Source organism: Dendropsophus ebraccatus, chromosome 9, assembly GCF_027789765.1.
Source record: "Dendropsophus ebraccatus isolate aDenEbr1 chromosome 9, aDenEbr1.pat, whole genome shotgun sequence".
In the NCBI taxonomy this organism is placed as follows: Eukaryota; Metazoa; Chordata; class Amphibia; order Anura; family Hylidae; genus Dendropsophus; species Dendropsophus ebraccatus.
Window position 1 is genome coordinate 30507675 of NC_091462.1, and position 23933 is coordinate 30531607.

Here is a 23933-nt window from a genome sequence, read left to right on the forward strand (position 1 = left end):
TTAATCTAAGCTAAATATATATATTTCCACTGACGAGACCCATTATCTGGATAGAAATACTGCACACCTGACATTTAGCGTAAATGTCTAAATTGCCAGCAAATATAAATGTAGTTTAGCCATCTTTTCACTCTTCGTACTCTAAGCTACTTGTTTGTAGGTTCCTGACCCACTGTTATTCCTGTGTAATTAACTTTTATCCATTTTCTTTTTTTTTTTTGTATTTTTCGTATTATTTGATAGTTCCGCCATAAACCGTCTCTGAAAACGTTTATACATAACATTTTACAAGAATTTTCTGCTTGAGTGTGATTAGGTGTTTTTTTTTACAATAAAAAGATTATCATAGCCAAACATAATTCCCTTTCTGTCGGAGTTATAATATTTCTTCCACGCGATCGATTTTACAAAAAAAAAATAAAGAAGAAAAAAAATCTAATAAATACACATTCGTCTCTCAGTTTCATTCTTGTGAAACAATGAAAATATTATGTCCCATAACTCATGATAAAAACACATTCTATTGACTTTCAATCTATTAGGCACACCAGGTGCTCATAGTAAGGAGGTTGGGAGAAAAAAAAAAGACAAAAACATGTAAAACATCATTGTTTTATGGTATAGCATCAAAAATAATTCAGTGTGTGTTAAATTTACCAAAGTATTGGAAATTGTTTTACCTGTCCATGGATTATAACTGTAAAGCAGATATATATATATATATATATATATATATATATATATATATATATATGCTACTTCCTAGTTCCTGGTGAAACGTTGTCCCCATAGAATCTGCCTGCTTAGCCAATCGCTGGCCACAGTAGTGTCCTGCCGTAGTCAGTAATTGGCTGAGAGCAGTTTCTTTAGGGACTGTGTGTAGTCAGCAACTAGGGAGAAGTGTGGAGGTTACAGCGGATGAGGGCAGGTGAGTATAGTTTTTATTTTATTTTTTGTTTGTTTTTATTCCACCCCTATTATATATACTTTGTAACATTGGACAACCTTTTTAACGTTTGACCTAACCTCACAAATCTGCTGTAAATATTAGACTCATTTTAGGATGAGTGTGGGGGTGACCAATAGTGATGTGCGAACATGTTCGTAAATGTAAGTATGAACATGACGCTAATTGCTTGTGTTCGCCGATCACACTCAATTTATTCGATGATCTGAATGGTTATAATGATCATTTTCGAACATATTTGAACTTGCGAATGTAAGCAACTGCGTAATTTACGCTTTGCACCTGATAATCTGTACGCATGTTTGTAGACCTAAGCGGATGCTTCTACTGTATGTTCATTATTTGTTCGTGAATGTTCGGCGAACACAAACACAAACCAATCACAGTAATTTTTTTTATATTTTTGTTCGGGATCTGAACCGAACATCAGGATGTTCGCTCATCACTAGTGACCAGTACAATGACTTCTGGTAAGACAATTGTTCCAGTGCTACTTATCAGGATAGCACAGAGGTGGGTCCTATAGCCATACATTCCTATGATGGACATGGCCAGAGAAGGTGTGGTTGCAGTCCTTAGTTTGTGCAAAAGTGGCAAGATATATCTTGGAAGATGAGGTATGAACTGAATCTCTAGTGACCCAATGCCAAATTGGGAACAGCCCCACCCCATGTGCCACTTATAAGCCTTGTAAGCTTTGGGCTCTAACTGACTGTTATTTGTCCACCCCCTATAGCTACTCCTTCGAGGAGAAATATAAGTCATCTATGTAACCCCCTCGTAAAACCTTTTTTCAATAAGTAACCATCTACATTCATTTATATCGAAGATTATTTCCTTTTCAGACACTACTGAGTAGGATTTGTAGTTTTCCAATCGCTGTCTTGGAACATTGGTTTTAAGGCTGTAACACTGTATTCCATGTCTTCCAGACATGCATCGCTGTCTTTCACTCTTGTTCCTTTCAGACCTATGCTGAAAGTACTTTGTAGAATTGGCTCTCTACCTATAACACATGGCTCAATTATGCCTCTGCCCTGCAAACCACATGCATTAGGTTTCTCAAGAGCGAGAGACTGTGTTGACAAGCCATGCAGAACAATTGCTTCTGTCATTTCTTTATTCTGAAATGTATTACAGCGATGTGATATTTCAGCTTCACTTTTCTCTGAATCCACAGTCTTATTTGTAACAGGATCCCGGCAGAAAGTTTTTTCAGCTATACAAGGATTATTATCGAGTGAACTCAAGTTACCTGTGTCATATTTTTGGATTTTCATAGTTAAATTACCTGTTAAATAACTATTGTCAACCTGAGACTCAGATCTGTCAATGGTTTCTGGATCTACTTTTATATCGGGCAGGTTCAGTAGACTTCCTTCAGGTTTGGTATAAGGGATATTGCAATTATTATTATTATTATTATTATTATTATTATTATTGCTGTTTGGGTTGATACGGTTTTCCTCTTCATCTCCATCAATTTTTGTGACCTTCACCAGACCCTCTACACTTTTCGTTTCTTCTTTATCCAGACTTGCCGAACTCATTCTAGAGCATCTTTTCTTGTCACTTGCAACACTTTGATCTCCACCCATGCCATCTTGTACATCTTTTCCTTCCCTATATATATTAGCAGGTTTTTCACTTTCACCTTTGCCTTGTTCTCCTCCATCAGGAGGAGGTCTTACCACGTCTACATGCTTTGTGCCATCTTCTGGAGGCCATTTTGGTTTGCTTACTATAACTTTCTCAACCACAGAACTCTGTCTAGAGCTTTCTTCTGAAGGAGGCCATGTGACACTGAGCTTACGTCGTTCACCGGACATCTTCTCATTGACATAATCTGTGTTACTCTCCTCTTCGTTGAGGGTTAAGGACTGAGGGTTACTTGAGGTGCTGGACTCCTTTGTCAATGACTTACTCTTGTTTTGACCTTCTGCCCGAGGATCTTCTTTGGGATTCCAGAGTTCTTTGTGGGGTTTGTAGCCAAAGCCTTCATCATAATTTCCTTTTGATTTGAAGAGTTGCTTAAAGTGGGGCTTGCAGTATATATGTCCATGGAGAGATGCATAATTTCCTAAACTGAAGGTTGACAAAAATGGAAGAAAACAATTGAAAATATTAATACTTATTTAATCAACCAACCAAGAATCATGTATATCTGAGATTTAATATGTAATAAACCGACCACATGTCTAGCTTCCTAAATCCTCAACATAACAGCTAAGAAAGCTTCAGTGGCCCATATCAGCGGGTAGTGTTACATCATGGCCATTCAGATAAAAGACCAACCATGTAATATGCCGATGTGTCCAGACGTCTTTCACAGAAAATTTTAAAATACTAATTTAGTACACATGCCAAAACCCTGGAATGGCTGCAATTCCCATCAAAGCCACTGGTGTACTGCACCCTTTCCAAAGCTGGTCATTTTGCACCACTCGTGATATGAGCGTACTCTTTATTTTCAGGGCGTGTTCAAACCAACTAAGTTTTTATGTGTCATACCTTTATTGGCTAACTAGAAAAAAATTGTTATATTTGTTAGGACATTTTCATCAGACAAATTACAAACTTGTCTAAAAATCCCTGAAGACCAGCTTCGCTTCCGCTGTCCAGGTATGATGGTAATTGTAGTTTTGCAACAGCTGGAGGGCTGAGGGTTCCCCATTCCTGCTCCAGAGAAAAATGGCTTTCCTCCATCCTTGGAGGACTATTTATAAACTCAAAACCTCCTAAGCCCCTTTAGTGTTCTGATCCGGGCACATCAGTGCGCCCGCATCAGAACTTGCCACTGCACACAATGAAGGAAGCAGACGGAGCCGCTCGCTTCATTGTGTGAACCGACAGGTCTTTCTACGGCCGCAATTCACTGTCAGAAAACTGACATGCGCCGCCTGAGATCTGGCCGGGATCCCATAGAGGAATAAACTATGTTCCACACTGCTTAAAGCTGCCGATGGAAACAACGGCAGTACTTTTACATAGTGTGAACATAGAGTGTGAACATAGCCATACACCGTAAGCCCAATTTTTTTTCACCTCAGTGGATCAATTGCTACATGCTTCAACAACATGTCAAAAGTTAAAGAAAAACATGGCCACCTTTTCCCAGAGACAGCACCACTCTTGTCTCCTTTTCAAGTGCAGTTTGCAATTAAGCTCCATTTAATTTAATGGAACTGAGTTGCAAAACCTGCACCCAAACTAGACACAAGAGTGATGCTGTTTCTGGAAGAAAGTGCCCATGTTTTTCTAAGGCTAGGTTCACACTGCGTTTTCAGCATCCGTTTAACGGATCCGTTTTTTTTAACGTCCAGAAAAATAGGGTCAGCAACGTTTTTTTGTCCGTTTTTGTCCGTCAAAAAAAACGGATCCGTTTTTTTTTATAATGGAAGTCAATGGAAAAATGGATGCACACAAATGAATCCGTTTTTTGCAATCCCTTTTTCATGCGTTTTTTGCAAAAAACGGATGCGTTAAACGGATGCTGAAAACGCAGTGTGAACCTAGCCTAACACTGTAAAAATCCTTTAACATAAATGACAGTAACACTAAAACAGAATAAAGGGTATGATACTGTACATTTTATACATTATACTAAAAGTGCTTTGAACTTCAATAGTTCCTCTGTTTTTTTTTTTTTTTTTTTTTTACTACATTGAATTATGTTCCTCTATTTTGTTGGCTTTTTTTTTTGCTATTTGTATTTTTATTTAGAAGGAGAGAGATTGTTATTATATCATAATGAATAAGAGCCAGGGCTGTGTGTGGGAGTTATAGAACGCTGCAAGCATATTATCTCCAGGGTGAAGTCAGATACGGAGACTTTAACTATCGTATAATTCATAGTTATATGCACACTCTAGATCTTGTCAACTTTTGTTACTTTATAGCCTAAAAAATGGGCTTTTTTATGCTATAAACTCCATTTTAAGCTCATATCAAACTTATTGTTGCAATAAAGAATTAAGTCATTAGAGAAGTACAAACTTATCCCTCCCTGTGCCCATGGCAAGCGGCAGGACCGGCCTTGGGACCTGGGATCTCCGACGCTGACACGTCACGACCTGGCTAAGGGTCCATTTACACAGAAAGATTATCTGACAGATTATCTGCCAAAGATTTGAAGCCAAAGCCAGAAATGGATTTAGAAAAATCTCAGACTTTCCTTTATGACCTGATCTCTGCTTATAGTCTGTTTCTGTCTTTGTCTTAAAATCTTTGGCAGATAATCTGTCAGATAATCTTTCTGTGTAAATGGACCCTAATGGACTGGCTGCTCAGCCACTCAGTGACTAGGGCGGGGCGCTGCTACCATAACTGATTGGCTGAGCGGCCAGTCCATCTGCCATATTCTACAGTCCTATTTGGATAAGTAATAGTCCAGGCTTGAGGCATACTTGCTATCAGAAAAGACTATGACGTGTCACAGAGACAAAAGATGTCAAAAGTTTTGATCGGTCAGGATCTGAGTGTTCAGACTGTGACAGATTAGAAGAATAAGCCGCTTCAGTCTGTTCTCTCCCGGCTCTGTGCCACATGAACTGGACCGTAATATAAGTTTATTGGAGCATCCAGGTCCAGTAGACACAGAGTGGGGAGAGGGGCGCACAACAGTCTCCCCGCTGGTTTTCCTGATCGGCCACAGTCTGAACTCTAAAGGGCATTTTCCACAGGTTAATTATTGGCCAGGAGCGTTGCTAGAAACAGTCCATGTAAAAGTGACAGCAATCAGCTGATCAGGTCCTTAGGGCAAACTAAAAGTGTCACTGTCGTTCATTTTTTTTTCTCCAGAAATCAATAGTACAGGCGATTTAAAGAAACTTTGTAATAGGTTTTATTAGGCAAATATGCCATTATCTGCATTCAAAAAAGACTTTCTTCAGGTCCCCCCCCCCCTCCTCTCTCTCCTTCACTGCTCATTATCAGGAAATTTCAACTCTTTTACATCAGTCGAGCCCTGTGTAATCTATGGAGAGGGGAGGGGGGAAGAGGAAGGAGGGAGATTAGTCACCAACAGAGAACAAAGGATTACACAGCGGGACCTGTGTGAAAGCTGTATTCAGAGGTCACAGAGGTTAGTGCTGACTTCAGAGGAGATAGCCCGTTGATGTAGCTGTACATTAACTCTTTGTTGTCCTGTTTTGGTGCTCATCTCCCCCCACCCCTCCCTTTTCCATAAGAGAACAATGAAGACAGGGGGGAGAGCTTCAATCTGCTTTTTCATGATAAAAATGCATTTTCAGCTAATAAACCCAATTACAAAGTTTCTTAAAATCACCTGTACTATTGATTTCTGCAAAACAAATTAAATGACAGTGACACTTTAAAATGTATTGTTGTCGGCCACACATCTTCCTGTGTAAAAGGGAATGTAAGGATAATATTAATAATATGTATATATCTGTGATGTCCAGATGTGCGGTTTCCAGATGACAAGCAGCAGTCTATACTTACCATCTGCATTTATGGCTGCCCATGGCCGACAAATTATTAGGTTTAAAAAGGACCATAAGACCCCGACCAACCGAAAAGTTTTGACGGGTCTCTCTGACCCCAACCTATACCAATACTATAGGAAGTATGACCTTCACTTTAGTTGTTGAATACAGAAGCATTCCTTGGTTAGTATGGTATACAGCTGGTTGGAGGTTCACACTCAGTGTATGGGTTTGGAGGTTTTTTTTGGATTGTATATGTAAAAAAAAAAAAAAAGAACATATCATATTATATAATTACATTATAGAATTCTTCACTTACCTTAGTTTACTGCTGCAGTGGTTGCAACGAAAGCAGTTCTTATGAAAAGTCTGCTTGTCTGCCACCAGGCATTCCATTGGGTAAACCTTCTTTTGACAAGCGGTGCACATTTCCTTTTCCAGAGGAAGCATTTTCTAAAAAAAGATACAGATAAGAGATTTTCAGCTTCACTCGAAGGATCACAGTCTCCACATATCGGTTTTTTAGTTGCATGCTGTCATTTTAGGGCATTCTTATGGTTATAGAGAGTCTCTTACTTGGAGCAGGACCACCCAGCGACATCATGGCTTTGCACGACTATATTTACCTTTCTGGTTTCTTACAATATAAATTCGATAAAATATTGAAACATGTTAGCAAAATCCTCAACAGGATGCATTGTATACCACAGCCAGTGGTTGGCCCTATACATATAGCATAGACATCTCCTTACAGAGTATCACAAAATAGAGGGTTCCTTTGTTGTTTCAAATCTGACCATATTGACCAGACATTTAGGGCTACAAATTGCTGATTGGAAAGATAAAGGACGTATCTTTACTATGAAACATGTTGGGGACGTTGTGTGGCTAGGACACATGTGTATCTTTACTATGAAACATGTTGGGGACGTTGTGTGGCTAGTACTGTGCATGCATAAATGTTTGGAGGCTCCATATAGCTGAGATGTCGCACAACAAGCTTAAAAAAATATATATATTTATCAAAATATAACCAGTAGGAAGAGGGAGATTGTGATCCTGCTGTATAGAGCTCTAGAAAGATCACATCTGGAATACTGTGAGCAGTTCTGGAGACCTTACTTACATAAAGAAAGTGATAAAAATAGAACGGGTCCAAGGACGGGCTATAAAAATGGTGGAGGGTGTCAGGCATAAAACATATCAGGAAAGACTTAAAGGGAAACTATCAGAAGATTAGACAAATCTAACCTGCTGATATGTCCCTATGGTGCATAGGGTGCTGAAGATGAAGGTAAGTCTTAGTTTCAATGCAGTTCGTAATGTAATCCTGTAATCCTGCATCCGGTAAGTACCACCTCTAGAGCACCAGTCCAACCCGCCCCCAGATCGGGGCTCTGGCAGCGGTAGCTCCACCCCAGTGCTCCAAACGGCATTACTGGACACAGGATTACATTATACACTGCACAGGAACAGCGCAGAGGATGAAGGTAACAGACATACCTTCATCCTCTGTGCGCAAGAGGGGGCTATCCTTATTGCCCTGTGCGCAAAAGAGGGCTATCAGCAGGTTTGATTCATCTAACCTAATAGTTTGCCTTTAAGAATTTAAATCAGTATAGTATGGAGGAAAGAAATAAAAGGGAGGGGGGGGCATGATTGAATCCTTTCTATATGTTAAAGGCCTAAATAAGGTTCAGAAGGGAAGAGACTGAACACAAGAACAAGGGGATACACTCCAGGGTTATTGGGAGATTAAAAAAAAAATTGAAAATATTACTTCAAAGAGTAGTAGATGCTTGGAACAAACTTTCAGCAGATATGGTTGGTAAATCTACAATAACTGAATATAAACCTGCCTAGAATAAACATGGAAAATAAGAAGGAAAATAATATAAAGGTAGACTAGGTGGACCAAGTGAAAACTTCCATGTTTCTATATTCTTATTCTATTCTTATTCTTCCATGTTTCTATATTCTCATTATTCTTAGCAATGGTTTTAGGAGAGAATACCTTGATAATATGGTTTCAAATGGAACATGGTGTGTTTAAAATAGAAGGTTTAGAGAGGCATAATATGGCTCTATAGCTTTGCATTATAGCTTTATATGACTCTTAAAGAGGTTATCCAGTGCTACAAAAACATGGCCACTTTCTTGCAGAGACAGCAACATTCTAGTCTCCAGCTTGGGTGCAGGTTTTGCAACTAACTTACATTGAAGTGAATGGAACTTAATTGCCAACCACACCTGACCTGGAGACAAGAGTAGTGCTGTATCTGGAAGAAAATAGCCATGTTTTTTGTAGGGCTGGATAACCCCTTTAACTTATGAAGAATCAGGCCATGTTCACATGGCATAAGACACCGGCCGTTCCCTGACCCGGCCAGGTCACGGAACGGCCGGTGTCAGAGAAGATCATCCCGGCAGTACCGGCCAGATGTCCTTAGTTTCTGCTGATCTGGGATGCGAGTGCAACTGTGGGCGCCCGCATCCCAATTTGCCGTTGCACACAACGGGGCGTGCAGCCGGAGCCGCACGCTACATTGTGTGAACTGACAGTGAATAGCAGCCGCAGAAAACTGACATGTCAGTTTTCTGCCGCGCCACTATGGATCCCAGCCGGAGTGTATACTATGTATATACACTCCAGTCGGGATTCTCTCAGCCTGCAGCACAATGTAAGTTCTGTATGAATCACTGCCGTTGTTGCCGCTCTACAACAACGGCTGTGATTAATACAGAACTTACGTTGGGTGAACATAGCCTCATACTACAGCCATATGTTTGAGTTCTAAAGAGCCGTGCAGCCATTTTTCTTAATCATCTATACTTGTAGCAGAGCTAGACTAGTCTTTGAAATGTTTTCTCCTGTGCACAGCCATATATTACAAACCTAGCTCTGCTACATCTGTATGAGTATTCAAGCTCTTTTATTAGCAAATTCCATTTGTACCCTCATAAAGCTATACTTCACTAAACTGCCATAGTCATTTTACTCCTTCATTCATTCTTTCTACTATATCCCACTGTATACAAAAGACATCTCCATGGTCGTATCCTCAAGGGTATCATTGTGCTGTACTAACACAGCCAGCATCTGCCTCGGAATTATCTGACAATTACACTAGAGAAAACTGCCCCGAACCCAACTTACGTTATGTTAATGTCTATTCTATGAAGAAAGACGTCTTTGGGAATATTGATTCCGACATCAAGTTCATTAGAAGGGGTTAGACAATGTTATTTGAGAATATCTAGATGCCAGTTACAATAACATCACTCAATACGGCCGCCTTTACTTTTCAGCTGTTCTAATGCAATCTAATGATGCTGCAGTATGTGCGGCGTTTTCCTGAATAATTATATTGCATTGATTTATATTTAGTCAGACAGGAACGCTCTATAGAATAGTCTATATCATAACATTGCTGAGCACGGAGACGGATACTTAACTGCAGAATTAGGGGAGTCTATTAGACAACTGCCTGATCTGGTAAGAAACGCTGGAAGCGCCGCTCAAGAAAAGCTTAAGATGCACAGACAGAATAGTTTCTCTAAAAACAGATGGAACAGAGCGGAATCTCCCATTCGGCAAAAATGATTATGATATCATGTTGTCTGTGCATTGTGGCTCAAGACACTGGGTTTTAGATTTAGTTTGAAATAGGAAAAAAAGATTTACCATGTAATACACCATAGGGAGGTGGTCCCTAACCTGACCCGCAACCTCATACCAGGGCATGATAATAGTTGTCTGCCTCCACCAGCTACACAGGCACAGGTTGGACCCCCTTAGGTTTTAATTTTTCTGTTATCAAAATCCATTGTTTATCCACAGTAGAAATTCAAGGGTGTGCCCTTAAAGTGAATGTACCATTAGGTACTGTACATTGCTTTAAGTTTTTTACATGAATAGATCAGCGCCGACACAGGAATGCCAGTGCTGCAGTCTTTTTTTTTTTGAACCGCCGCTGGTCAATTACCAAGCACCGACCTGACATAAAGCACAGGAGGCGGGCCCCCAGTGTGACAATCTGCCCTCCCCTCTGTTCCATTAGAAGCAATGAAGCCGCATCACAGAGGGGAGGTTGTTTCATCACACTGGGGGCCGGCGGGCCCGCCTCCAGTGCTTCATGTCGGCTCAATGCTTCGGAATAGACTCTGCGCCAGTGCCGATCCATTCATGTTAAAAACTTAAAGCGATGTACCTAAGGGTACATTTGCTGTAAGTTTCTTATGCAGATTTCCACTCTGTATGCCCTAACCCTTGTCACAGTTTTGGGCTCAGAATTAGCGACACCCCACATATATAGAAATGTGTGAGGAATGAGTGATACATCCATATACCCGTATGAATGGGCACATTAATATACTTTTTAATCAATGTAGTTTGGGGGTGTAAGAAATATGTATTTCTACATAAAATAAACAGGGATTCTGCACTTTAACCCTTAGGGGACACAGCCAGTTTTCATTTTTGCGTTTTCGTTTTTCCCTCCTCGTGTATATAAGGCCATAGCGCCTGCATTTTTCCACCTAGAGACCCAAATGAGCCCTTATTTTTTGCGCAACTAATTGTACTTTGCTAAGGCAGATGTAATTTTTGCCTAAAATGTGCCGGGAAACCAGAAAAAAATTATATGTGTGGTGAAATTGAAAAAAAAAACGCATTTCTTTTATTTGGGGGAAATGTGTTTTTACGCCATTCGCCCTGGGGTAAAACTGACTTGTTATGCATGTTCCTCAAGTCGTTACGATTAAAACGATATGTAACATGTATAACTTATATTGTATCTGATGGCCTGTATAAAATTCAAACCGTTGTTAACCAATATACGTTCCTTAAAATCGCTCCATTCCCGGGCTTATAGCGCTTTTATCCTTTGGTCTATGGGTCTGTGTGAGGTGTCATTTTTTGCGCCATGATGTGATCTTTCTATCGGTACCTTGATTGCGCATATATGACTTTTTGATCGCTTTTTATTACAATTATTCTGGATTTGATGCGACCAAAAATGCGCAATTTTGCACTTTGGGATTTTTTTGTGCTGACGCCGTTTACCGTGTGAGATCAGGAATGTGATTAATTAATAGTTCGGGCGATTACGCACGCGGCGATAGCAAACATGTTTGTTTATTAATTTATTTATTTATTTTTATTTATAAAATGGGGAAAGGGGGGTGATTCAGACTTTTATTAGGGGAGGGGGTTTTGTGTTATTAAAAATACTTTTTTCTTTTACTTTAGACATATACTAGAAGCCCCCCTGGGGGGCTTCTAGTATATGCACTCTGATCTCTCATAGAGATCCATGCAGTATAGTTATACTGCATGAATCCATGAGATCGGTGTTCTATTACTTTTGGCTGCTGCAGCCAAAAGCAATAGAATGCCGAGCCGGGATCAGCGCCATTACGGAGCAGACCCCGGCCCGGTATGGATGCAGGGATCGCCCCCCCGCAATCGCGCCGCAGGGGGGCGATCCCCCCACTAGACCACCAGGGATGTATAACCGCAAGTATTTAGAAGCAGCTGTCAACTTTGACAGCTGCTTCTAAGTACTTAATTAGCGGGCACGGCGATCGGACAGTGCCCGCTAATAGCCGCGAGCCCGGGCTACTCGCGGCACCCGGGATCGCGGCAGTTCAGAGGGTGGTCGCCGCGCGACCCCCCTCTGAACTCCCATAGCGGCACGAGGACGTTAAATAACGTCCTGGTGCAGCTATGGGTTAATCTGTTGCATGCTTGAGGCCTTACAATACACAATACGGCAATCCAATATTTTATACAGGTCATTAGCGTGGGGACCTGAAGGTCTTTAGAGACAACAGACCATGTGTCACTATCTCTAAAAACAGAACTGGTTTGAAGTGGATGAAAATTCAAAGAATTGAAGTGAATTGTGTGAAGGAAATTGTTCCTCCTAGAAGAGAGCACCATACACGTGTCGTTGAAGGATGTGCAAAGCAGCTCTCTGACACCACAATTTGGAGGTGGCTTCCCTTCAAGTCAGTGTTTGACTCGTTGGATCCTTGGAACATGACTGGGGATTTAAGTCAGGCAGTAAATCTCTCCAGAAGGAAGTTTACCTATCTGAAAACAACTCTTTCAGCCTTTTCCCTCCAATGGAATTTCTGGGAAGTAAATGCAAAGCATCTCTCTGATGCCTCTTTCTGGAGGTAGCTTTCCCTTCCAAGAACTTGCCTTTGATTAGAAGCCCTAGAGCGCTGCTTTTTATATCCTACTTCCTAAAATTTCTAGTGAAGTATAAATGGTTTATAAGTCTTGATACATTTTTGTGATGATCTCCTCAAGAAGAAACATTTACCCCTTTGGCCCCACCACAATAGGCCTCTTTGCAGCCAGTGTACGACCTCCTCTGTGGTCAGTTGTTCACAGATGGGTAATTTCTCCTCCGGGGGGGCTTTTTGTCTTAATTCTCAAGTCCTGTTCTAAGGCTTTTAGCTGAAGTCAAAAACTGACTTTGTGAGTAGCTACTATAGATGAGCGAATCTCGAGCATGCTCAGGTTTGTTTAAACCCAAACGCTCGACATTTAAATACTGGTGGCTGCAGAAGTTGGATACAGCCATAGGCCATAGGCTGTATCCATGTTTTTGATGAATCCGTGTGTTTGGGTTCGGACGAACCTGAGCGTGCTCGAGATTTGCTTATCTGTAGTTGCTATCAACAAAATGTAAACTCAACAAATAAAAAGATGCGAACAATCCCCTAGTCGTCCGCACTGCCCATAGTGCCATCTCTGATTAAGGGGATTATACCCCGAAAACCCACTTTTACAACGATAAGTTTTATTTTCTAATAATTTAAAATTGCACTAGCCTCTCTGGGCAGAGCTGACAAATAGAGGATTGGTTTTATTTTTGTTGATTGTACGTATTCACAGGTCCCGTTTAGATTGTCCCTGTGAGCTTCTGCAGCCCATTGAACCACTTGGATGGTCCAGTGAAATCTTCTGAAGTGACGGTCTGTACCTTGTTGATCAGGGTCATATGCACAAAGCCCAAGTGGCTATAGGGTGAACACCGAATCTATTTCTACGAGACATTTAGCAGTATCACACAAGGCACCGCCACCTGCATATTTTTTTTGGGGGGGTTTTCTATTCTACCACCAAAATTTGGCATTACAAACCTAATTTGTACATGCTTTTCCATGAAGATGTATGTGAAAAAGGTCAAGCAAGACACCCAAAGAGCAATACTAGGTAGCATATCAGATAAAGTCTATAACTTTACTAGGAAAGACAACCAGCATATCCCAAATATCATATCCTTAAAAATCATTAAAACAATAATTTTAAGGAGAGCCTGCTACCATGTGTTCACTTCTACAATGCCACCACAGGTCAAATGAAGCATTACATTGTACCATCATACCATCATAGAAAAGTGGTGTGTTTTACTATAAAAACCATGTCATGTTTACGTGCTAGATTATATGTGCATATTTCACAATATTTCATGCAATCATAAATTTATATGCAGAAACATGTTTAATGGGAGCAATCAGCATGCAAACATATGCAAAATATGTTACTTTTACCTTGAGATTCATTTCTGTTTCACAGTCAACAGAGCAGACATTGTTAGTCACAAGCACACGCAACATGAGGTTAGGAAGAAGCCTTCAGAAGTAGCAGAAAAGGAAACAGATGAAAAATTCAAGAAAACCGCATATTAGTATTTTATTCTATACTATATTATTATCGTTATTGGAACGGCAATGATCACGTCACAATTACAAACTCTTTAGTCTGTTAGGGTCTCCTCAAACATTATGCCTATTTACCGGTTATGAATTCTTCCTGGTGGTAGCTGCTTATAACCTCGGATGTGTCTGAGACAGTATAACCAAGACTCTTAAACACTCTTTCACTTTCCTCCCAGGTCTTTTGAAAATTCTTCAGTATTTCATCTGGGGATTCGGTGGCAGATATGTCGAGCATGTGACCTGATATGACGTCTTCATAGGTTGGAGGTGCGTGCTTGAATTCAAATCCGGTCTTCATCCCTTCAGTGTTTTGTGACGTTCTTGACCTAGTCACCTTGCTGTCCATCTTCTCAACACCAGAAGCTTGTAATATGGTTTCAGGATGAATCATGGGCTTGAATAGATGTTCTTGGTTCTTGTCATGTCGGTTGACAAATATTTGCTTGGAGGTGTTCTCCCTGTGATCTCTAATCTGCCGGATTGGGACAGTTCTAGCTTTCCCTTGTGAAGGCATCTCATTGAAAGCCCTTTGACTTTCCGTGGGTACTGCCTTTTTTTGCTCACTTTGAAATTTACTACTTGGGGCCCTAAACTGAGAACTTGCACTTTCCTTTGAGGCTGTCATGTGTCCTTCACTTGCACTTCCTATGGTGGTCTTCCTGTGGACACTTTCTCCATCTCTCATGTAAACATTTTTTGTCTTTGTTTCAAAGACGTGATCTGTAGGGAGCTTGGTTTTCTGTGAGACTGATACTACATCCCTAGTTTCCATGTCTGAGCCCAGCCATTTTGGAATGTGTGTTGGATCTCTTTGTTGTTTTTCAGACACTCTAGCTTCTTCATAAATTTCTGTGCTAACAGTCACTTCTGATGGAACGGGGGTGGTACTCAATGACTCCTTGGTATGGCTTTCTATCTTAAGCTGCCTTCGCAGAGTAGCAGGTGAATGTACGATTTCACATTTTTTCTCAACCACTATCGGAATTGGGGTGATCGCTCGAGGTTGTGTTGTTCCTTGAGAGAGTTTTACAGTGGTGTCTTTAAGTTTTGCAAGTTGTTCAGAACGACTTTTTTGAGGAGAAGGAGATGATGCTTTGGGTGTTGTGGACCGCCTTGGTGGCAGTGGTATTGTCACTGGTTCTTTAGGGAGTGGAGATGAAGAAGACACTCTGTCTTTGTGTGGGGAGTCAGTACGTCTTACAGTAGACTCTATAGTAATATAAGTAGGGGACGGAGATCTCATCCTCAAGAGAGGAGAACATGCTCTAATATCGGTGTGCTTCATGTCACTTGGAAGTCTACTTAAGTCATTGCTGATCTTTCTTTGCCTACTTGCCGTCTCAACTTTTTTAGCAACAGTAATCTGCTTTTGTGATGCTTCACTAGCAGCACTGGATTCGTTCTTTCGTTTCAAAAAGGAAGAAGATGAAGAGGATCTCATAGCTGCTTGTATATTCCCTTCAAAGGTTGACTTCATGTCCATTGCATGGTTCTTAATGTATGATACTTGCTCTGTAATATCTTCCATACTGCTGGATGCAGCCAGATCTGCTATATTTTTCTTTTTCTCCTGACTGATTAACCAGGTGGGAACAACACTGAGGAACGTCCTGAAAGTATTAATATTCATCGTCTGGGGATCTGATTCCAGTTTTTTTGCATTGGACAAAGTCTGCTGCAGCTCTTCACATTTCCGAAGGTATTCAATAACCTCTGATGAGTTGATCTCCTGTTTGCTTTGTGTTTCTGAATGGACAATTACATTCCTTTCTGAGCTTTCTTTTATTGAAGCTGTTTCTTTGACTTTGTCTTCTGTAACAGCATTTTTGGCAACTAATAATGATTGTTTGGGGAGTGGTGGTGCAGGTGGTGGTAGAGGAGACTTTTGCATATGAATCTGTTGTTTTTGAAAGTTTTTTGGTTTTTCAGTCTGACCTGATGAGATGTTCTGCTTGACTTCAACTTCATTTTGAATTTGATCTTTTTTGATCTGTAGTCTCCTTTGGAATTTTGGTGACTCTATAGTTTTGGTCACCGTGCCACCCAAGCCCGTAAATTGATTTTGGACTGCCTTGGATTCTTTCTCAGTCACTGCCTGGGTATTACTGGTATTCTCAGTTTGTTTTTGTTCTGAGCTTTGAGACATGGATTGGACTTTCAATTCATGACTCTGCCTGTTTTCAGTTCTTTTGGTAGTATGAGATTCTTCGTGTACTTTTTGCCGCATCACTACAGCTCTGTGATCTACATGCTTCACACCCCCTACATTATTTACAGCTTGAATTTCAGACTTCACAGTTTCTTGGCTTTCCCTTCCAACTTTAATATTGGTTTTAGGAGAAGACTCTCTTATCATTTCAGAATGATCCATCTGTTTCGACTTCTCCAACATATTAATAACATGTTTATTTGTATGCTCCTGTGCACTATATTCTTTTAAACCTTGAGAACTTTGCTGCTGAATCATCTGGGCTTCTTTTAAGAGAATCTGTTCGTTCGGGACAGTGCTAGATATTGCTGACGATGATGACAATAATTGTGTCACATTTTGCTGATTTTTATTATACGATTCTTCACTTGCCTCACTGGAGACTATATTTTTCTTTGCCTTCACTTCATATTGTGCATTTATGACCTCCTTTGTTGGTGTTACTATTATTTTTGATGACTCTGTGGACAATACCTTAATGGAATCATTTTCTGCTGAGATCTGTTTTCTTTGCATTCCTGGAGAGGTCGGTATATAAACTGGAGATACAGTCTTACTCTTATTTTTCTCCATCTCTTCTCTTTGTTGACGGTATTTTTCTTCTGCAATCATTAGAGGAGTCTTAAACTTTCTGACATATGTTTTTGGTTTCGGTGTTGGAGTTTCGGCTTGTATGGCTGGAGACATCCTACAAGGAGTAAACAATTTTCTCTTGGGTTTTAGTGTTTCTTCATGGATTTTTTCTAATTCACGATCACATGTTAGTTGCTCTAAGTCCTGTTCACTTAATTGGGTGGTGTTTACATTTTCAACCTGTATGGAAGCTATTGCTCCCAATGTAGCTGTCTTACTTTCATTAACATGGCTAGCCTCCATATTTTGTGTGTTGAGTTTTGACATCTGGGCCACATTAGCTTGGGTCAAAGATGATGAGCTAACTTTTTTCTTGGGTTTTAAAGACTCCTCGTGAATTCTTTCAAGTTCTTGATCACAAACTATTTGATCATAATCTTGGGCAGTTGAAAGACTGAAGTTCTCAACCTCCTTGCTGAACACTTGTTCTTGAGAAAAGGCTTTGGAGTCAGATAATAAAGTTTGAGATTTTAACACTGGAGATATCGCTGGGGAATAGAACATCTTTTGTTTGGCATTTAAGCTTACTTTATTGTTAACTGCTACGTCTTTGTGGATTTCTGATTGTTCAGAATAACTTGACTGAGATTGACTGGTGTTAACAATTTGTTCACTTTCGGAAGCCTTTGTTTGTTTGTTAAGATTTTGGCTTTCAGTGACCTTTTTGCTTGACACAGTTCCTGATTTACTTTGAAACACAGGCAGTTTAGACTTTGGAATGGCATCAGGTCCTTGATTTCCTATATACTTAATTTTTTCCTTTTCAGTATATTTCTGTGATAATTCTTTATTTGATTGCTCTGTTGCAAATTTATTGACTTGAGTCTTTGATTCTTTTCTGATTGTGGCTGACTGCTGGTGTGATTGATAGCCTATTTTTGTAGAAGTTGATTCTTTGCTCTGCTCTTTGTGTCTTACCACTGGTGGTGGTGTTTCTGGTGGAGGTGGAAAAATGTCATTATCCATCTTATCCTCTACTGGCGGGGGAGGGGAAGGAAAATAATCTGGTTCACTGTATGCCTTCAGAGAAAACTGAGATGGCATTGGTGGCGGTGGTGGTGGTGGGGGTGTAGGTGCAAGTGGAGTTTCTTCTATAGGAGTCTGTAGTAGTGGCGGTGGTGGAGGAGGGAAGCTAACTAAAGTATTTTCCCTATCGGTTGCATTTTTTATGTTCTTTACATACTGATGTCCGCCTTTAGTAGTTTTGCTGTTTTGGCTCACTTCTTTAAATGCTTTCTTTGTGACCACATGTTTATTCTGTATATTTTGCATTTCTTTTTGCAATGAAATCTTATCCACTGACTCTTCTTCTTTCTGTGAAGTATCTACATTGTTATTGATTGTATCCAAAACCTGTGCTTGTTGAGCATTAAATGTATTGCCTGAAACCATTTTTCGTGACTGTTGGGATTGCTGATTTGTCACTTGTTTCTGAACCTGGCCCAATTTTTGGAAGCTTTTAGTGTCAGTCACATTCATAATTGTGGTTTTAGACACATTGGCATTGGAAACCAGTTTTGTTTGATTTGTCATCTTATTTTGATTGATTAGGTCACTTTGTGACTTCTCTTTCTGTTTCTTGCTCGATTCTTGAACCGAGTAACTTTGTTCTTCAGGATATGCTGATACAATTTGGGTATCAGAACTAGTGTTACTTTTCTTCTTGCTGGTTAACACCTTTTGGGTATTATACGATTCTCTCTGTTCAATTTTGGTAACTTTCTGCTTCATAGCATTAAAATTCTGTATATTTTTGTGGTCGGCTTCTAGAGTAGCATCTGAAACTTTGTGTTCCAAACTATTAACATTTTGCAGACTTTGATCAATCGCTGATATTTGTTGATCCTCAGTATCCACAGTGATCACATTCCCACCGGTCATGTCTCCTCTATGAGAAACTTCATGATTTTCTTCACAAGATTGCAGAAAAGTTTTGATGGTGTCTTGCACGTTGCCTTCAATGCTCGCCCTCCGTTGAACTGTTTGAGTGGAAGGCTGTAGTAGTGTCTTCATGGCACTTTTTACATCACCTTGAATGCTGACCTGATGTTGTACATAATTTTTTTCTGTAGATGAGTCCAATAGACTTTTCTTGGTTGCATTTATGTCACCTCTTATTACATCTTCTTTTTCAATTTGCTTTACAGACTGTTGTGCTTCCTTCAAAGACTTTAATGCTGCCTCAACATTACCATGAATGACCTCCTCCTTAACAAACTCGCTCTTCTGCTTTACAGATTTTTCTAAAGAATCAATGGTTCCTTGAATATCTCCAGGGACGACATCTGGCTTTTCCATATCCTTGACTTGATACTGTGATTCAGTCAGAGACTTCAGTGTCGCGGGAAGATCAGCTTTTATAATCTCTTCTTTCTGTACTATTACAGACTGATTTATGGCTTGGCTGAGAGAACTTAAGGTTGCTTGCAAATTACCTTTAACAATTTCTTCTCTATTTGCATCAAATGATTTATTCTCTGGCTCAGTCATAAAAACTTTAACTGTATTATATACATCTCCAGGGATTATATCTGTTTCATCAACAGTTCGTTCAACTTGGACTCGTTGCCGTTTAAGCAATAATTTTGTACCCTCAACATCACCTCCAAGAATTTCCTCATTGGTTTGTTCCTCCACTACATCCTCAGATTCTCCATGTAGCCTTTTTAAGTAATCTAATGCTCCTGATTCAATGCAAGTGGTAAAGAACTGGACATTTCCTCTTTCTGAATCCTCTATTCTAACCTTATCCTTCTTATCACCAGATATGACCAAAGACTTCAGGTTGTAAATAGTACGTTTTATATCTCCACCTACCACCTCATCCCGCTGGAAATCATGGCTGTCATCCTTATTAAATAGAGAGTAGATTGTCATTTTTATGTCGCCTTTCTCACTCTCTTCAATAAGTATGCCTTGTTTCACAAAATCCTTTGTCTTATTTCTTAGAAGATTGTTAATGGCTTCCTGTATATCTCCTCCAATAACGTCTTCCCGCATTGCTTGTATGTCAGATGATTGATTCATTAACTGTGATTTTGTCAAGTTGATGTTGCCCTTTTCTTCCTCATTTAACAGTACTGTCCTTTCAGTAGATGACCGCTGAGACAGCAAGTTCATCATTATATTTTGAAAATCTCCCCTTATAACCTCCTGTTTTTCTATTTTTGGATTTTCCTGATTCATAAGTTGAAATTTGGCCATACGGACATCGCCAATTTCATCGGCTTCCAAAATGATTCCATGGGACCTAACAATTTTTTGGCTATACAATTCTTTTAGTGTTTCTTGGATACTCTTCCCAATTACCTCCTGTTTCTCTACTTTGTATTCATTAAATTCATGTAATGGCGTGGTTTCAAAAAGCCATGTTGTCGTTCTAACATCAGCCTGTGGAATCTCCTCTTTCTTTGTGATCTCATATGTTTCATCAGTTTCATGAATTGAATCTAAGTTTTGGTTTTCAAAAAGCCACACGGCCTCTTGCACATCTCCTTTCTGGATATCTTCCATTGTAACTTTCTTTATGTCCTCATAACTTTCTCCACGAAGTTCATCAATAGTGTGGGTTTCAAATAACCAAGTAGATGTCTTTACGTTGCCTTTTTTAATTTCGCTGATACTTACTGTTCTCACGGCCTGGCTCTTTTTCTCTTTTTCAAAGAGCTCTTTGTTGCCTCTTACATCACCACCTATAATATTTTCAATGGTGCGAAACTCCGACTTATCTCCTTCACAAATCTTATCGAGTGGATGGGTTTCAAATCTCCATCTTACAGAGCTAACATCTCCTCTTTGGATATCCTCCTGTGTTACAGCCTTGATAACAAACACTTCATTGGAATCACTGAAAGAGTCTAGAGGCTTTGTTTCAAATAGCCACCTTGTTCCACGGACATTGCCATTAAGTACCTCTTCCTTCTTCACGGTTGTTACTTCATGGTAAAATCCTTCTTTATCTTGAATAGCATAGAGGGGCTGCGTTTCAAACATCATTGTATAGTTTTTCACATCACCTTTTAATATCTCCTCCATGTTGACTGTTTTAGTGGCACTTTCTGAATCCTCCTCTTTAATTTGATCTAATGAAAAGGTTTCAAATATGAAACATCCTTTTCTTACATTGCCACCTTGGACATCTGTGATTGTATATGCTTCTTTATTTGTCTCATAGTTTTCATTGATCTCATCAATAGAATGATTCTCAAAAAGCCATCGGCAGTTCAAGACATTACCCTTTTGGAGTTCCTCTGATTTCATGTTCTGCATTCTTTGGAGAACCTCTTGTGAACTAGAGCTAATTTGATCAAGTGCCTGGTTTTCAAAGACATATTTCATGGCAGAGACATCGCCAGACTGGACATCAATTTCAACCACCCTCTTAAAGTCTTTCTTCTCTTCTCCTTGTATGTGTTCTAAATTTTGAGTCTCGAAAAGGAAACAAACTGACTGCACATCACTACCTACAACTTCCTCCTTCTCAAGATGTGTAGACCTTTCTGATTCATCCTGGATTGTGTCAAGGGCCTGAGTTTCAAAAAGCCATGTGCAGGTTTTCACATCTCCCTTCTGGATTTCCTCGCTGCTTGCCGTTGTTGCTTGTTTTTCATAGAGGGCTTCCATTGGTTGAGTTTCAAAAAGCCATTTACATGTTCTCACATCACCTTTAACAATATCATTTCTCTGGTTTTGTACCAACTCTTCGTCTTCAGTTTGGCTAAAGTATTTAATAGAATCCAGTGGCTGTGTCTCGAAAAGCCACTTTCCCTTTTTGACATCTCCGGATTGTATTTCTTGAGAGGAGATTCCTCTAATTACTTGGTAGTTTTCAACACTTCCTCCGATCTGATCAACGGGAATTGTTTCAAACATCCATTGATATGTTCTTACATCTCCTCTGACTACTTCTTCTTGTCGGATTGTTTTAACTTCATGATAATGTCCAAACTGATCTTGTATAGCATATAGAGGCGTTGTTTCAAAAAGTTTCTTGTTTAGTTGGACTGCTCCCCGGTCAACATCTTCTAGCTGAATCTTATAAGTAGAATCATTTGTTCGCCAATCTTCTCTCTCAAATGCATTTCTGCAGGTACTAACATCCCCCTTCTGGATTTCATCCAGACGGACTGTCCGGATATATTCTTTCTTTTCTTCTCTGATCTGTTCAAGTGGATGTGTTTCAAAAACCAGTCTTTGATGGCGAACATCCCCCTTTTCCTCTTCTGTGGTAATTACTTTTTTAAGTTTGCCTACTTCAGCATTTTCTTTGAGTTCATCCATTGGTATATTCTCAAATAGATATTTTGTATTACTCACATTGCCGCCTAATATCTCCTCACCCTCTGAAGGCCTTTCATTAGCATTGTCTTTTAGTATGTCCATTGGTAGGGTTTCAAAAATCCAACATTTTTGATACACATCAGAACCAATGATGGCTTCCTTTTGAGTAAAAGAATCATCTTCTTCTTTAATGGAGTCCAAAGGACGTGTTTCGAATAGCCACTTGGCCTTCCCAACCCCACCTTTAACATTTTCTTCCATAGATATGCCTTTGACAACTTTAACTTGAGTTTTATCTTGATTGATCACATCCAACGGTTGTGTTTCGAACATCCATCTTGCTGTTTTAACATCTCCTTTTTCAATGTCTTCTCTGAAGATGGTTGTTATTTCAAGTACTTTTCCAGAACTGTCTTGCAAGACGTATTTAGGGTCAGTTTCAAATTGCTTTATAGTTCTTTTTACATCCCCTTTAAAACCTTGAAGTTCCGATTGTAGTCTAAGCATGGTCATTTCGTCAGAAGAAAGTGATTTGTCATTATACTGAGTTTCAAAGAAGTATCTACCAGCTTTTACATCTCCACCATATATCTCTTCGGACGTGAAAACTGTGTCAGAGTCATTTTCCTTGTATATTTTGTTCAGAGAATCCAATGGCTGTGTTTCAAATAACCATGTTGCCGTACGAACATCTCCTCTGGCAAGCTCTGGTTCTTTTTCAGGTTTTTCCGAGGAGCTTGAGGGATCCACCCCAAGGGCATGAATTGGCTTTGTCTCAAACATCCACGTTGTATATTTCACATCCCCTCCAGCTATAATCTCTTGTTCTCCAATACTTTTTATATGACTTTGCTCAGGAGACTCATCTTTGATGGTATCTAAAGGCTGATTTTCAAAAACCCACCGCATGGACTGCACCTCTCCTTTCAAAATTTCATCCCATTCCAAATATTCTCTTTCGGGACTAAGACATTTCTGTGGGCTACCGACAGGATTCTCAAAGACCGATCTTGCATGTTGCACTTCGCCTTTTTGTTCATATTGACTTGATACGATATCAGAAATCTGATTGATATATTCACTTTCTAAATTCTTTCTCACTTCCGGGTGGATGTGTTTGTATAAACGTTTCAGCTCATATAGATTTCTTTGCTTAGAAAAAACCTCTTTGGGAGCACCTGAGGCACATTTTTCAGGAGAGCTTGGTGGTTCTGGGGACTGGGAAAAATCTGCTATTTCGTCTGTCTCTAGAATATCTGGAGGAGGAGGAGGAGGGAGTGGAAACTCTTCTAAACTTCCAAAGTGGACAGACTTAGTGTGAGTAGACTTAGCACTATGTTCTGACTTGAGTGATGAACTTATACCACCATAGACACTGCTTGCAGAGCCAGAGATCTTGGTATCGACCACTGGCCATTCAAATTCTGGATGATCATTATGTATCTTTAGGGGATAAAATACAACGATTTAACTTACCAGGTCTACAGTCGCTATTTATTTATTTTTTAATATTCAATTTGGGATAGAATATATACAGATATATGTAGAAGAGCTGAGTTTATTAGATGCATCCTTAGGAAATGTTATTTTTTTTTATAAGCTACACCTGGTTATACATTACTAGTACATCTCTAATATACCTTCTTTATTGAGATTCAGG

The 23933-nt window shown here is 39.7% G+C and overlaps 1 protein-coding gene across 2 annotated transcripts in view; it reads right to left on the bottom strand.

The window, feature by feature from the left end:
* Window positions 1-2963: 2963 nt before the first annotated feature.
* Window positions 2964-23933, bottom strand: part of XIRP2 (xin actin binding repeat containing 2) — a 134946-nt gene continuing 113976 nt past the window's right edge. For both annotated transcript variants that reach the window (XM_069982866.1, XM_069982867.1), the window contains exons 7-9: window positions 14230-23716; window positions 6734-6867; window positions 2964-3052 (exon numbers count right to left, since the gene is read on the bottom strand). In XM_069982866.1, the coding sequence (XP_069838967.1) occupies window positions 6773-6867; window positions 14230-23716 (9582 nt within the window). In that variant the 3' untranslated portion in view covers window positions 2964-3052; window positions 6734-6772. The remainder of the gene's footprint in view (window positions 3053-6733; window positions 6868-14229; window positions 23717-23933) is intronic.